Source organism: Pseudomyrmex gracilis, unplaced genomic scaffold (genome assembly GCF_002006095.1).
Source record: "Pseudomyrmex gracilis isolate BER0280 unplaced genomic scaffold, ASM200609v1 scaffold_373, whole genome shotgun sequence".
NCBI lineage: Eukaryota > Metazoa > Arthropoda > Insecta > Hymenoptera > Formicidae > Pseudomyrmex > Pseudomyrmex gracilis.
The window spans coordinates 76425-91217 of record NW_018020957.1 but is presented as its reverse complement, the minus strand read 5'-3'; the positions used below and the strand labels follow the sequence as shown (position 1 = coordinate 91217).

Here is a 14793-nt window from a genome sequence, read left to right as displayed (position 1 = left end):
GTGACTCTCGTTCTCTCGTTAAGTGTGATATCCTCTCGAGAATCTCCTTGAAAACATGTTTGTTAGGAAGTTTCTGCAACGATTGTCGAGGCAAAAGGAAAATAGCCAAAAAACGACGGAAAAATAAAAAGCTGTTGTACTCTTTGTTTCAATGACAAAATATTTATTTACTCGACACACAATATACATTTTATAATTCGCTCTTGCGCGATTTTACAAAATTACGCACTACATTCTTAAATATTACAAGGAGAAAAAACTGCGCGATGTCTCTTTGGCACAATCGCATCAATTATACATTTGATCATAGTTTTTCTAACTACGGTGTACTTTTTAGTTGATTTGCTTGGATAAGACGCTTTTATAAAAAATATAAATTTTATTTTTACAATGTACGAACGACTCACGAGCACGCAATACTTGAGGACAAAATACTAAGTGATTGTACAAAAATAGTCTACTTATACGCTAAGTACCACGTCGAAGTTATCAAGTTTCACACGTACGAGGGACGAGATTGATAAGTATCCGAAAAGGTGAACAACAATTTGTTTTCGAATTTTAAATGTATTTATTTTTCAATGCGGTCGGTTTCTTACATCTCACGATACACCAGCGCTCCTCGAGAGCGCTTACATCACGATTGATGGAACCATTTCTCGAAATAGCCTTCTGCAACTTCGTTGATGCTCGAAAAAACTTCTCACACCATTCTTTCAGACTCGGAAGTGAAAATCGCACGTGATCATATCTAGAATAAATCTAGTTTATAAATGTTGCAAAAGTCGAAATATAAGTCTTGGTGAAAAATCACTTTCTTTTTTTTTCAAGTGCAGTCGTTTCGACTACTTATCAATCGTCACTTGCACGTAATGATCGAGCAAATCATTTTAGAGGTATACGTTATAAATCTTATTTCATTTTTATTTAACTGCCGCATTGTTTCTCTTCTTCGAACGTCTCTCTTCAAGCGATATTTGTAAAATATGTACAAACGCTGTAAACTTTGTGCTAAAGACAACATGAGATGAACGGAAGTGTCGGCCAGTCGTCGAGGTAAAGGTTCGGTGTTAATTTGTTTGCAAATCGTTGCAATTATCTTAGAACGATAGAGTTTAAATCGAGATTTAAGTCGAAAATGTGATGTATCAATATTCAGTAACGTCGAGCAAACAACCGACGGTTCAAATCCTACGTAATTCTAGAGATAGATATGAAAGACAAATTTTCACGAGGAAGTGAGAGGTTTGGCGAAATGTTCCGAAAGATGAACAAGTACACGCAGCACAAGGAACATTAATTGAGGAGTGCACGATGCGTCAAAATTAAATAATCGGTCTACAATCTAATCACACGAGAGTGTCTCTGTGTGTTTCATGTGATGTATTTTGTTTTTTAGAGTTTGCGCGAAAAAAACATTGGAATTTTTTTCGCTAAACTCTTGATATTTTAATACAATTTTTGTTGATACTCAAAAATTCCACGATTCGAAAACTTTGGGCGATAGAAAAGATCTTCGATTTTGTAAAAATCACACAATTTGATCCGTGAGACAAGAAAACTGATTATTTTTTTGCAGACCAGTGATAAATGACGAAATGACTTTTCTGCGATGCAATAAATTATGGTTAAGCGATCGAACATTTTTCCCTAACAGCTAAATGCGAGAAATAAATTATGTTTCTTCACTAACGAAATCTTGTGTCGTTAAACGTAACGTCTATTTTTTGGCGTTCTACGGCATCGTCGCCTACCGATTATCGCAATGACGCAGATGACGACTATCGCAACGAGAATCGCACTCACAGCCCATACCGCTTTACTAGTGTTAATCTTTGGCGTGCTGTCTGGTACGTTGCTCGTGTCATTGATTGGTGACGATTTGTCGAGAGAATCTTGAATCGGCAAGCCAACGGTTTTCGGTTTATCTTCCCGAGTGTACACGGACGATTTAGCTTCCAGAGATTTGTCCACTTTCGATTGCATATTTTTCTCGTTACTCTTGATCTTGTACGATGACGTGGCTTCTGTTGTCGTTCTCTTCGTAGTGGTGGTCGGGGCTGGTGTTGTGGTGGGTGTGTTGATCTCTTTCAGAATGCGTTTCCTCAGTTTCTCGAGCTCGTCGTTTGCCGCGTCACCGGATTTGTATTCAAAGTCTTCCTCGTGTTCTTCTATAAATTCTTCCAACGGCCAGAAGTACGAGATGAGTGCAGTTGCGTCTATATCGTCTATATCGACGTACTTGTTGAGAACGTCCGGCCAATTCTGATCTCCGCCGTGTTGAATCATTTTTCTATCCAAACACAGATCAGAGTTTATCGCTTGAGAATTTTCTCATTATTAAAACTCACATCGTTATTCTCGTGTAATTCAACTTACATTATGTTAGCTTGTATTAACTTTCCGTTGATGCTGTCGTATCTGACTTCGTTCGATTCCAAGGTGTACTCGTACAATTGAAAAGCTAGTATTGTGCCGAGAATTTTGCTGTAACAAAGCAATATTTTCCATTATTTGCTTGTGCAACAAAACACAGAGAACGGTTGTATTTTTCACTTACGAAAGATACGGTTTGTTGCTGACGATGTAGCTGTCGTCTAAGAAAGTAGGAATATCTGTGTCGTCAGAAGAAACTCCCTCGTACTTATTTCTGTGAAACGCACAATTAAATACCACAATGTTAGCCAAAACGATAAATCGAAAACGATAATAGAAATAAATTTGTGAACACGTGTCACACGTGAGACGAAATATACCTGAAGTTCCACCAAGACGATACCAGATCCGTCGGATCGGTAATGTTCTTCGCAATCGCGTTCAATCTCCACAGATCAGCGGCGTAATAATAGGCCAATCGCGGAAGCACATAAAGACCTGTTATCATTAGAGACGCGATCATACGTTGCTCGTTGTCGTTAGTGCTGTTCATTAAATGGGTGTAATTCAGCCACGCAGGACTCGCGGATAATATTCCAAACAGCGTCGATACACTTTCTTCCAAACCTGTAACGGCAAGAAATAGTTTTAATATCGAGCTACTTTTTTTTTTTTTTTTTTTTTGATAGACGTCGCATCGCACACGTTTGATAGAGCAGGTATTTTCGCACACCTGAATATCTGTTGACTATGTTGAGAACAGGAGTTCTCTCTACGGTCATCTGATTGAACAAGATCTTGCCGATATCACTGTGAGCCGTGACGAAGTTGCTCACACTGGCTACGGAACACGTGGACACTCTGAAAAATAACAAGTTGAAGTTTGATAATCCGTCGTTCAACGACACCACTTGGTCCGAAATAATAAATAAATTCCAGTACCTCATTATGCCTTGACAAAAATTCAACAAGGTAGACGGACACGTTTGATTGAACTCGCTCCTTTCCCAAAATTCTGCCTGTGGAACTTGTTTGAACAGTATCGAACCCAAATTGGACGCGGTTTTGTACAGAGACCGTCCCACATACTTCTATATCGCGATCCGAGAGAAAATGTTCACAGTAATTATTTAATTTTCCAATGTAAAGTGTGTGTGTGCTTATATAAATATTACATGTAACAACAAAATACCTTCTTCCAGAGATTTCTTTTGATATCGTAGATCAGCTCTGAAGTGTGCAGCAAATCCGGCGATACGTCTAACCAGTCGTATCCTTGTAAGCTACCTTTGAAGTGAAAAGCCAGAATAAAAGTTTAAGAAACTATAGTTGATCAAACGTTAGCTTATCACTTGGTTCGTATTTATGTTAAAATGCACATCTGCAGATTTATTGCAGTATTTATCTTATCTTACCAAGCAAATAAGCAGGAACTGTGTCATTTACAATAATCTTGTACTTTTGAGCCAAGTTCGCGCCGATAAACTTTACTATCGTTTTGTAGACAGTGTTAATTCGACTCCATTCGCTATTTATTTTCTCGTACGCATTAGGATATCCCGACAGCATCTCCCAGTATTCCTCGACAGATTTGGCTCCTACAGTCGAACAGTAAATTTTAACGTACACTTGCTATAATTTTACATTTTATATCTCAATTTCTTTTTATGTAAATGCGTGTTTTATTTACACTAACCGTTTTCTTCTGCAGCTTTAGCAACCAGCAATAAATTGTTCGAGTAGTTTTGTACTAATGGCGTTAATTGCTGATACCAACTCTTCCAGGCAGCTTGCTTGACTTCAGGCTTTTCATTGGAAGAAAGTGTTTTTTTCACATCTAAATTCCATCATCATTGTGTTAGTAATTGCATTGTATTACTTGTAAATTGAAATGTATCGAGTTCTTATTGCACTCTATCAAGTTGAAGATAAATTATCTGTATTTGCTTTTCATGCGCGAGTCTTTGATATTGTAAAAATGTACCTTCACGTGAATGACGATGTGATTTATTTACGTGACCGACGCTTGATTTTTGCAACTGGACGACACCGGCAAAGTGTACGAGCTACAACAAAATAAGTACAAAGTACATTTAAGTCTGTGCGCGTCTTTCTGTGTTGATAAAGCTTTTCTAAACATTGCAAGTGGGAGCATCTTACCTTCTTCCATTCCTCATCCTGTAACAGCGCATCGCCAGGTTTCTCAATTACACTATATTTATAATTAACAGACGGGTTATTTGTACTCTTTGTTGTGTTGTTTATCTCGTGTCGGTATGTCTTCTTCGATTTTGCATCGTTCTGTTGTTGCAGCTCCTGAAAGACATTAACACACAAACCGAATAGTTTCATTCACTCTTTCGGATGTAACACAAGCGATAATCACACACGTGTTTACCCATATCGATAATGTCTCATCGGAAGGCGAAGTGATGAAGGACCAGTGAACGTTATTTGTGGAATAACACGTATCCTCGTACTCCAACTCGATCAGATGCAGAAAAGCTTTGATGCTGCTTTCTTGGGAAGGTTCGCTTTGCGGCGCGGTGCTCACACAGACGATGACGAGATTAAGAGCAATCCAGCTCCATTTCGAGAGCATCCCTTTAATCTGTGAATGTTGCACATTTTGTTTTTGTTTTTTTTTTTTTTAATTCTGATTTCTCAGCAAAAGAGGTTATAAGGTAAGAGAAATATCGGAGCAGAGGAATTTAATCTCTCGCATATTATTATATTACGATAACATAGATGCAATATATTCGGAGCATACAACCTAAATATTATACACATTTGTCTGTGAACAAAAAACAATGCTCAAGATACACTTCAAGCGTGGTGCTGTTAATGCGTGAATAATTTTATTCCGAGAAATCGCATGTCTCATCGAAATACATGCATAGAAACGATTTGTTTTAACATATTCATTGAAAGTGATTAGAAAACAATGTGCGAAACACACACTACAAATACAATGACGCACGGAGTATCTTATACTGTGCGTGAGGTGCGTTGTTATAACATCGTTACCATTACCGAATATATTTTACGTAGAATACATTAGTCAGCTTGCGCTACCATTGGTCGTGCGAAACTCGTCCGATATGCGTGTGGATTCTACGAAACGCTCGGGACGTGATGATATTATGTGTGTGTAACGTATAAACTTTATTTGCGATGATAACTAAAGGCGTGGGAAAAAAAATAAATTCATAGAAACCGGAAGAGCACACACACACACACATACGTATATAAATTTATCTTTTAAAGAAAGAAAAAATCACACACACACACTTGAGATAAGGGATCATCTATGATTTTGTTGGAACAGATTTTTGATCGTCCTAATTTTTTGATATAAATTTTTCGCATACGTGCGATAATGAAATACGCGTGGAAATGTAATAGTTTTCTCCTTTTCTTTGTTTTTTTTTTAATTTTTACTTGTCAAAAGTTCCCGAAATCGACGACAGGAAAATTCGGTCACCTTTGTTGAGAGCATCGCGACTTCGAAAACTAGTCTCAAAACGACTGTAAAATAATAGCGACCTTTTTTGCCGTTCAAAGTATGTCGTTTATATAATGATTGATGAGAAAAAATTCGAAGATAACTCGGCGATGAGTCAAATGATAATGATGAGTCACATCGGTGGTTTATTGATAACAACAAGTTGTTCTTTGTACACCAAAGATAAGCGCGCGAGGTTGTGTCAAAATTTGCAAAACTTCTGTGACGCAATAACAAAGTTCAAAGTGTGTGTTTGAAATGTGAATTTTCATAGAAGAAGAAACGAGAACGCACTAAAATTATATCGCAACACTGATCGCATTTAACCGCTCGATGCCGTTCTCTTGGCACCGAGTTCAGACGTGATAGTATATCAACAAAAAAGATTTTCAAGCAAACATACATATTCGAACAAATGCACATTATTACACGCACATTATAAAATGTGTGCAGATACTATGTCAAAGCGAAGTTTGTCACACGTGTAGTATATAGTTTTTCTCAAACGTTGAGAACCACTGAACTCGTTACCGTGTGCATTTAACTTTTTTTTGATTCAAAGGTGCAAAACAATGTATTACGATGTGTAATTTATTCATATACGACAGAATTGTCACATAAGTAAGAAACGTATGTGCGTGAGTTTTCTCCTTGAACTCTTGGTCGACGACAAAGAGAAAAAATGTTTAAAAGTTGCCGGCTAACAATAAGCCGGCAAGATATGAATCTGTGAGTTACGTTTCAAAGCGTTGGATTCTCGGTGTGTGTGTATATATATATGTTCCGACAATAATAAAACATACAATATCTTTATCTTTCATAATCAAGAAATTCGTTTACTATCGTAAAAACAAAATTTATTTTATCGCGACGACTTGGGACGTTTTCGCGTTGAAATGTATTAACGAGCAGTGAAAAGAACAAACCGGTTCCTTTGCATTCGATAAGAAAAGAATTGAAACAAAGTCAATCGCGAGGAAAAGTAAATCTTGTTTACTATAAATCGGATTTCTTCTTCGAGTTTTCTGAACTTCGAGTTTTTTGCTCTTTTCTTCAATTGTGCAAAAGTACTTGAAAAAAATTATTTCTTTCTCCGAACGTTCCAAACGTTAGTTTTTTTTTTTTTATAACTTTTTAGATTATTTATTTTACTATTGAGAAAAAGTTTGTCTCTCAAGTATCGTATAAAACAACTTGGTCACTTTTGATCGTGATAGACAACTTCTGTGGTTTTTGCCGACAAAATTGCTACCTGTGTGAGGTCTTAATAGTCGAGTGTCATAACATCTTCGACTTTAATTACAAGTCGATCGATGTGCCGACGATTTACCTTGAAATACTTTCGCAATGTTTACAGAAAAAATCAGAAGTGATTACACAATTTACATAGCTTATCACGAAGAGAATATTCGGAAGTAAATAATAACGTTAGAACATTGAATGATGCGTTGTCTCAATTGTCTTTTTGTTGTTAATAATCAATTAAAAGAATCTTTTCGAAAGAGATGCGTCGATGAGGAAAAAGCATCCGGTTTTCCGGATTATTTCGCGATTCAAACAAACCTTCTCTGACAAACTTATCACATTTGAAATATAACACACGCGTGTCACAATTTTCGGATTTCGCAAGAGCGTAATTAAATGTGTCATCTTGTAATCGTGCATTGTGTGTAATTTACCTGTGACAGTCGAGCGTCGTGTTGCGCTCGGTTCTCGTCGTGACACGCTCGCGTTGAACGACAGAAGCAGAAGCGGAGCGCGCGAATAAAACGCAAAGCGCTTGAAAAACCCACACGCCAAACAAAGGATCGCGGACTGGCGTGAGAGATTGTCTTCGCGCACAATGTGGTCAAAGTTCGTCGGGCAATTAATCAAGGAGCAGGGTCCATTGACCAACGAACACTTACTGAGCCGCGGCAGCGGTGCGTGTGCGTCGCATCGAGATATCGAGCGCGTTGACAACACGCGCTTCGCAGCGTATGACTAACTGACTGACCGACCTGACTTTATGTTTATGCCAAGCCAAGGTACACACGATCGATTAAAATTTCGTCGCATCACGCCACTATTTTCACTACGTCAGTGCGTGACGCTGCAACACGGCCAGTCGGCCAGTTTGAAATCGGCTGTAACGTTCCGACTTTTCAGTTACACGTTCTCGTCACCACGTGGTGCACTGATATCGTCGAACACAACCAAGTTCGCTTTCATCAAAATGAAAAACTTCTATGGCTCTTTGCCGATTCTCGTTTTTTTCTGTTTTTTTTTTTTTTTTCAGAGATACAGAATGTAATTAAACCTTCCCTGCTGATGTGTGCGACAGTAAAAAGTAGTTATTTAATAAATTAAATAGTTAAGAATCGTATATGATAAATTAAATATATAAAATGGTTGCGTGTTCTCAAAAAATGTATAAGTACACTCGTGAAAATTTTACATATAATTTATTATTAAGAAACAATTATACATGTATAATTTTTACACACGTTTTTACAGAGTTGTTTGTATTATTATTTATCATAAAGTTATTATTTGTCATGTTGTGACATTGAGATGTATACTTCTCTCCCGCCGTTTCCCGCGATCACGTGATCGCACAGGCGAATTTCGAACGAACATCCCCACTCGTGATCAAAATAACGTTTACGCGCGCGCTAGTGACTTTCGTCAGCGTGTCGTGGCGAGAGTGCAATCGCGGCCGTTTCCCGCGCAAACAAGCGCCTGCTCGTCACGATCGCCGCCAAAATATCCGTCGTGCATGCGTGCAACTGTTCGTAACCGTTGTGATTGCGCGGGCCACGGCTTCATTCGACTTTCAGCGCTCAGTGTCGGCGAGTCGGCGTAGTCTCTTACTCTCTCTCTCTCGCACAGAAAAGCGACTTTCGTTTGAGAAACCATCATGTCTGGACGCGGCAAGGGCGGTGAGTAAAATATTGACGAAATGTAATTTCTTCACGGCGACGATAACGCGTTGACATTTCGGTCGGTGTTTTCAGGCAAAACCAAGGGAAAGGCGAAGACTCGCAGCAGCAGGGCAGGGCTGCAGTTCCCCGTGGGGAGAATCCATCGTCTCCTCAGGAAAGGTAACTACGCGGAGCGCGTCGGTGCCGGAGCGCCGGTCTATCTCGCCGCCGTGATGGAATATCTGGCGGCCGAAGTGCTCGAGTTGGCTGGAAATGCCGCGAGGGACAACAAAAAGACGAGGCAAGCCCTTCCTTTCGTTATCTATATATCTTCCTCTTCTCTCTCTCTATCTCTTTTCCCCTTTCCCCTTTTGCACGTGCCGCTCTCTTTCTCGCACTGCGTGTTACGAACTTCCTGTTTCTATCTCGTGTTCGCTCACTATCTCGTCCTCGAAGTTTCTTTCGCACTTTCGGCTCCGATGTCGCACGGCGAGAGTATAGATCTTTATACCGTTGACCGAAATGATTTCTCCTTGATTATCTTCGCCATAGTTGTCTATTACATGAGTCATTTTATACTCATTTGCATATTATTTAGTCGATTTTCCCGAGGAAAACAAAAGAAGTTTCAATTATTTCGTCGGAATTTTCTTACATTTAATATTTTACAGACACATTTGAGAGAAAACAATATTTGAAAATTTAAAAAAAAATTGTATATAAATGTTTACCACTCATCAACATATAAGACACTAGTGTCATTCTACATGTGATGAACTTTGAATCTGTATGCTCACAGCACGAATAGCATTGTTTTTGTTTTAATAAAAAACATAGTGGTCTCTATATTATTGATATCAAAAGCAAAGGAGTGTATGTTGTTTCACATCTCTCTCACGTTCTGAATATTACTATACAAAATGTTCTCCCAATGTTCTATCTCTACTACATTTAATGCGGTTTTATTAAATATTGCGTGCAAATATTCAATTCTACAGGATAATTCCTCGCCATCTGCAATTGGCCATAAGAAACGACGAGGAATTGAACAAATTATTGTCTGGAGTGACCATTGCTCAAGGTGGAGTCTTGCCTAACATCCAAGCGGTCTTATTACCCAAGAAAACTGGCACCAGTGGTTCCGGAAAGGGTGACAAAGCGTCACAGGAATATTAGATATATCACACATAACTCTTTGATCGCATACTTAGAAATATGCCTTTGTTTCTTGATACATTGACAAATTTTACGTTCTCTTATAAGAATCCTGTGACAGGGCTGGGATATTTATATACCTCACGAATAGATAAAGAATGTGAAAAGATTAACACAACAGTGCTGAAAGGATATTTTCTATTTTCTTATATTCGTTTGATATGTTTTCAATTATTTTCTTCTCTCCACGCTTCTAGTCTTAACAATCGTCTGTGAGGAATCGTTTTAATATTCTGAAAATTTTTTAATTAACATTTGCAAGTAAAATTCTGATTTTGTCGCGTGCGTCTGTCCTGCCCTGGACACCGGTTGGAAAGTAATAGTAATTGCCGTCTCAATAAAATGCATTTAATGGTCTTGAGTGAAGATGTATAATATGTCGAACACCAATTCTAAATTACCATATTATTTCAAGACACTACGCTGTGACCCGTTAACGGACAATTGCCGATTTATTTAGATTTCAGCTTCTTATTTTAAGTTTATGATTGTTGTACGTATTTCCTTTTCGTAATTTCTCTATATTTTCTATCTTGTTTTCGCGTTACGTTAGTTTGTCGCTTGTTCTCTTTATATCTGACATATTTGATCTTTAAATAATCAATAAACGTATTTGGAGATGTATGGTGTGAAACTGCTTGATGTTTTTGTTAAATGTAAACAATATTTAATGTGAAAATAAACGGTACTGCCTCCTTATCTCGGGTTCAGTTTGTAAATGTGTAATCTCTCTGTAAGTTATATATGTAGAAATGTCTGATATGCACACAAGTGTGAGATATGTTATTTGTTTCTCTTGTATTAAAAAACACATTTTTGCGAAGTATATAGTCGCATATGCTGAATTGATTGCGATTTTATTGTTACGCGTAATGGTGTTAATTTTTATTTTGATCATTTGATCGATTATTTGCACAAAACAAATTTCAATGAACGATTTTTAAAATTCGCGCTGACGTGTTTGTCGCCATCTCACAAATTAATTTCGAAACTTGAGTATACGACGGCGTAAAGTACCGCGTCGCTTCGACGTGACGTTTAACTTTTGGATTGCGAATCTCAGTGCCGACGATTGTTTCGAGCGATACGTTTGCCGAACGTGTCAACAAACGGTGAAAAATGTCGTCGGGAGATATAGACATCCTCGTGGACATGGGTTTCAGCATGTCCAAAGCGTAAGTTCACAAATAACCTTACGTCGCGTAGTCTAACCTGCGAGATGACATTTGAGATGGCATTTTGTTGCAGCGTAAAGGCTTTGGAGATCACCGGTAACAAAGGCGTGGAACCGGCAATGGAATGGTATGATGCGGCGTTTAAAAAAAACTCTTGTAAGAAATAACACAATTTTATTTAAGGTTACTGGCTCATTCGGAGGAAGCAGAGTCAGCTCCAGAACCCTCAGTGGGCGAAAGTGCCCCAGCATTGGCTGCTGACACACCAACTCAGGATAATGTTGCTGGTACTACTAGTCAGCAAGTGTCTTCCACTGATACTGCCAAATCCATGAAATGTGATATGTATGTGTGTGATATATACTGCATATTACGTAGCTAGGATGCATGTAACTATATTTTTCCCAATTATTTATGTAGATGTGGAAGACTCTTCAAAACTAGTTTAGAAGTTGAGTTTCATGCTTCAAAATCAGGGCATGATAGTTTTACTGAAAGTACAGAAGAGAAAAAACCGCTCACTGAGGAAGAGAAGAAAGAACAATTGAAATTGTTGGAAGAAAAGTTGAAACAAAAGAGGAAAGAGAGAGAAGAACAGGAGAAAAAAGATGAATTAGAAAAGGAAAAGAATAGGATACGGTCGGGAAAGGAGATGTCTGAGGCCAGGAAAAAGTAAGAAATAAAAAAAATAGCAATGTCAATAAAACGGACCTTGCATGTAAGTCTCTCTGTATTTCTACTTGTGTGACAGATTGGAAGAATTAGAAATGAAGAAACTGTTAGAGCAAAGGAAACGCGAAAAAGCGGAAGAGAAAGAAGCTAGACAAAGGGTCAGAGCTCAGATAGAAGCTGATAAAGCGGCAAGAAGAGCTAAAGCAATCGCCGAGAGTAACAATCAAGTAGCAATGGACAGTACATCAAACTCGTATCCTACATCCACAGGAACGCATCATAGGAAGGATTACACAGAAACCAAACTTCAAGTATTAGTTTTAAAGTTTGTATCTTACAATACGCACCGCAGATTGTGTATTTTAATTTCCATGTCTTGAAACTTTAGCTTAGGCTTACTAATGGACAAACTCTAATACAAAGCTTTGGGAGTAAGGAGCAATTGTCCGCAGTGAGACTGTTTATTGAAATGAATAGGACAGACGGCAGTGGTCCCTTCCAGCTTATGACAACTTTTCCTAAGAAAGTGTTCACAGATGAAGATTACGATGCGCCATTGAATGTGTTGGGTAATTAAGAATTTATTGCTATTTACACAATTTTTACAGGATTATTTATAATCTATCTTGCAGGTTTGGTTCCCTCGGCAGTAATAATCGTCCAAAAGAAGGTAGAATGATGTAAATCAGTGGCGTTTTAATTTTTGTAAGCAAAAACACTAATGTATATTACAGGTTAATTCTAAAATATATTCACACACTGTTTCTCTCTCTTCCTCTCTCTCTCTCTCTCTCTCTCTTTTTCTCTCTTTCTCTCTCTCTCTCTTTCTCTCTCTCTAACAATAATATTCTTTATTACATAAATACAATAAGCTCCGTGTGTATGATATGTAAACTTTCTGGTTTCGTTGTAAAGTGTTTTTACTAAAGCGATATTAAAAATTCAGATAATTAATGGCGAAACAAATTTGAGAATTTAAAATTGATATCATTTTCTCTTTGTGTTTTACAGATTTGAGATATAAAATATATATATGTATGTATGTATACGTGTTTTCATGGTTTACTTTAAATATGTTAGATATGTTAGATATTTTAACACGATTGCAAAAGAGAGCTAAAAAAACCGAATATTACTTTATTCTCTGATTTTATAAAAACTCAGTGAATTCTAATGACAACGCAGTCCTGAACTTGTGTGTCTTGTGCTTGTGATATACATAAATTTAAAACTGTTTGACATACTTTCGTCTAGCTTACATATATATGCAATGATTTAATTGTATACTCCATTTATGTCTGTTGTACACTGTAGCGATGCGGCACGTAACTCGGATAGATTATCGGTTCGGTTCGGTCACAATTAGTGGGAAATTCATAAACGCCATTGCAGTCAGTCAGTCGCAATGTTTTGTCAAAACAAATCCTTATCTCAAGCACGTAAGACTCGCCCGTTTTCTGAAAGAAAGAGAAATCTCCGGTTAAAGCAAAGTATTGGTTTTATATCTCGCGTCTCTCTTCGTATTCGAAAACAAACGGAACAAGTTTCAATGTCATTCGCAGTTTCTTCTGTAATCAACATGCTTCTTGGACTTACTCTGTCTTTCGCGCACATTACTTGACTCGTTTTTCCCAATATCTTTTCAACCGCTGCCATTATTTGGTCCACCGCGTATTTCTCGCCCGGTAGAACATTCGCCTTTGCGAGCACGTCTATCATATTGTAGGTCTGCAGTAAGTCCAGACCTTCTTTGAAGTAGTCGAATTCGTTGCTTATACCTTTCACCGAAATCGCACACGTGCCGTGCTTGTTCCACTCGTGTTTCCAAAACGCGTACGGATCTGACCCGTTCTGAATATCGAGCCAGTTTTCCTTCAATTGACTTTCCAAGGGCGCAATAGCGTCCGTGTTGAATGGTAACGATTTGTTACAGTATTGCGGGCCTAACGTGTGATATTTCGTCGGCCAAATTCCGTGAATAGTCCATTCGTCGTGTTTCGGTAACGAGCACGTATGATCCGCCGAATTCTCTTTCCACACAAAACAAGCCGTCAGCGGCCATCGCTGAGTAAATATCAGGATATCAAATTCGTTAGATGTCTGTCGTCTTTTGTGCTTTTTGTACCAAACGTCATTCTTACTAAGAAACACATAAGGTGTAATTTGTTTTATTTGCAACAGTGTTTTATTAGCATTTATTAGTACGTACTATATTATACAAATTAATAATTAAGAAAGAAAATAATATAATTATGCATCATTATACAATAATTATACTATAAATAATTATAATATTAATTATAATGATTATATTAAATTATTATATAAATTAAGAGACTTGATAACTTTTATTTTCTAATAAAACAACGGGCATTTGAGAAGTTTGAAAGTTATTCCTTTATCTACCGTCCCGTAGAAGTAACAATTTTGACCACGTGAAAAATACGTATTTATTTTTATTCAATATTTTATAATTTTTTATTAATTAGAAATTTAAAAAGATAGCATGTGTGTGTATGTTCGTTTTATAACATATGTCGAACACATTAGAATTTACTGTGATTTTCCTTTAGTCGTTTATCAATTCTATTCGCGACGCCTATTCACGTGCGCACAATTGTGCTAACATTCAGTTTAGTTATCGACATCAATGACAAAAAGACGAATTATGTAATATTCGAGATAAGTTTTTTTTTTTTTTTTTCTATAAACGTTCTCTATCGAGCGCGTATCTATCGAGACACTTACCTGTGCGCAACGCACAGTAGAGATATCAGAAAAATATACAACGTGAAAAAACGTTTGCGCATTCTGTTGGGAAGAGAAATCGTTCCATGCGAAAGAAGCAAACTGAGAGTTCGGTTGGATGCTTGGTTAAATGCGTTCGACGCTCCCACTCTACCTTTTCCAGTTATTTCCTCTACCACTTTGTTCCCCTTCTATTCGA

The 14793-nt window shown here is 37.6% G+C and overlaps 4 protein-coding genes across 8 annotated transcripts; 2 read left to right on the top strand and 2 right to left on the bottom strand.

Moving 5' to 3' along the window:
- Positions 1–176: 176 nt before the first annotated feature.
- On the bottom strand, positions 177–7891 carry LOC109860373 (angiotensin-converting enzyme-like). 5 transcript variants are annotated; one of them, XM_020439411.1, is made up of 13 exons: positions 7561–7891; positions 4775–4987; positions 4537–4692; positions 4361–4442; positions 4073–4213; positions 3792–3974; positions 3569–3663; positions 3319–3467; positions 3110–3237; positions 2757–3003; positions 2561–2650; positions 2380–2487; positions 177–2293 (listed from the first exon to the last, which is right to left on the bottom strand). In XM_020439411.1, exons 2-13 carry the CDS (start codon positions 4976–4978, stop codon positions 1708–1710), a joined length of 2169 nt encoding a protein of 722 aa, XP_020295000.1. In that variant the 5' UTR covers positions 4979–4987; positions 7561–7891; the 3' UTR covers positions 177–1707. The 5 variants fall into 5 exon arrangements, with proteins under 5 accessions (XP_020295000.1, XP_020295001.1, XP_020294999.1 ...); XM_020439412.1 differs by having other exon boundaries at positions 7789–7891; XM_020439410.1 differs by lacking the exon at positions 7561–7891 and adding an exon at positions 7445–7550.
- A 675-nt stretch (positions 7892–8566) lies between these two features.
- LOC109860379 (histone H2A-like) lies at positions 8567–10698 on the top strand. Its single transcript, XM_020439419.1, has 3 exons — positions 8567–8802; positions 8878–9085; positions 9783–10698. Exons 1-3 carry the CDS (start codon positions 8781–8783, stop codon positions 9958–9960), a joined length of 408 nt encoding a protein of 135 aa, XP_020295008.1. The 5' UTR covers positions 8567–8780; the 3' UTR covers positions 9961–10698.
- A 287-nt stretch (positions 10699–10985) lies between these two features.
- Positions 10986–12595, top strand: LOC109860375 (UBX domain-containing protein 1). Its single transcript, XM_020439416.1, has 7 exons — positions 10986–11174; positions 11248–11301; positions 11358–11519; positions 11595–11846; positions 11926–12157; positions 12235–12415; positions 12479–12595. Exons 1-7 carry the CDS (start codon positions 11119–11121, stop codon positions 12523–12525), a joined length of 984 nt encoding a protein of 327 aa, XP_020295005.1. The 5' UTR covers positions 10986–11118; the 3' UTR covers positions 12526–12595.
- Positions 12596–12656: 61 nt separating this feature from the next.
- LOC109860377 (ribonuclease Oy) lies at positions 12657–14673 on the bottom strand. Its single transcript, XM_020439418.1, has 3 exons — positions 14595–14673; positions 13443–13986; positions 12657–13303 (listed from the first exon to the last, which is right to left on the bottom strand). Exons 1-3 carry the CDS (start codon positions 14654–14656, stop codon positions 13139–13141), a joined length of 771 nt encoding a protein of 256 aa, XP_020295007.1. The 5' UTR covers positions 14657–14673; the 3' UTR covers positions 12657–13138.
- Between the last annotated feature and the right edge of the window lie 120 nt (positions 14674–14793).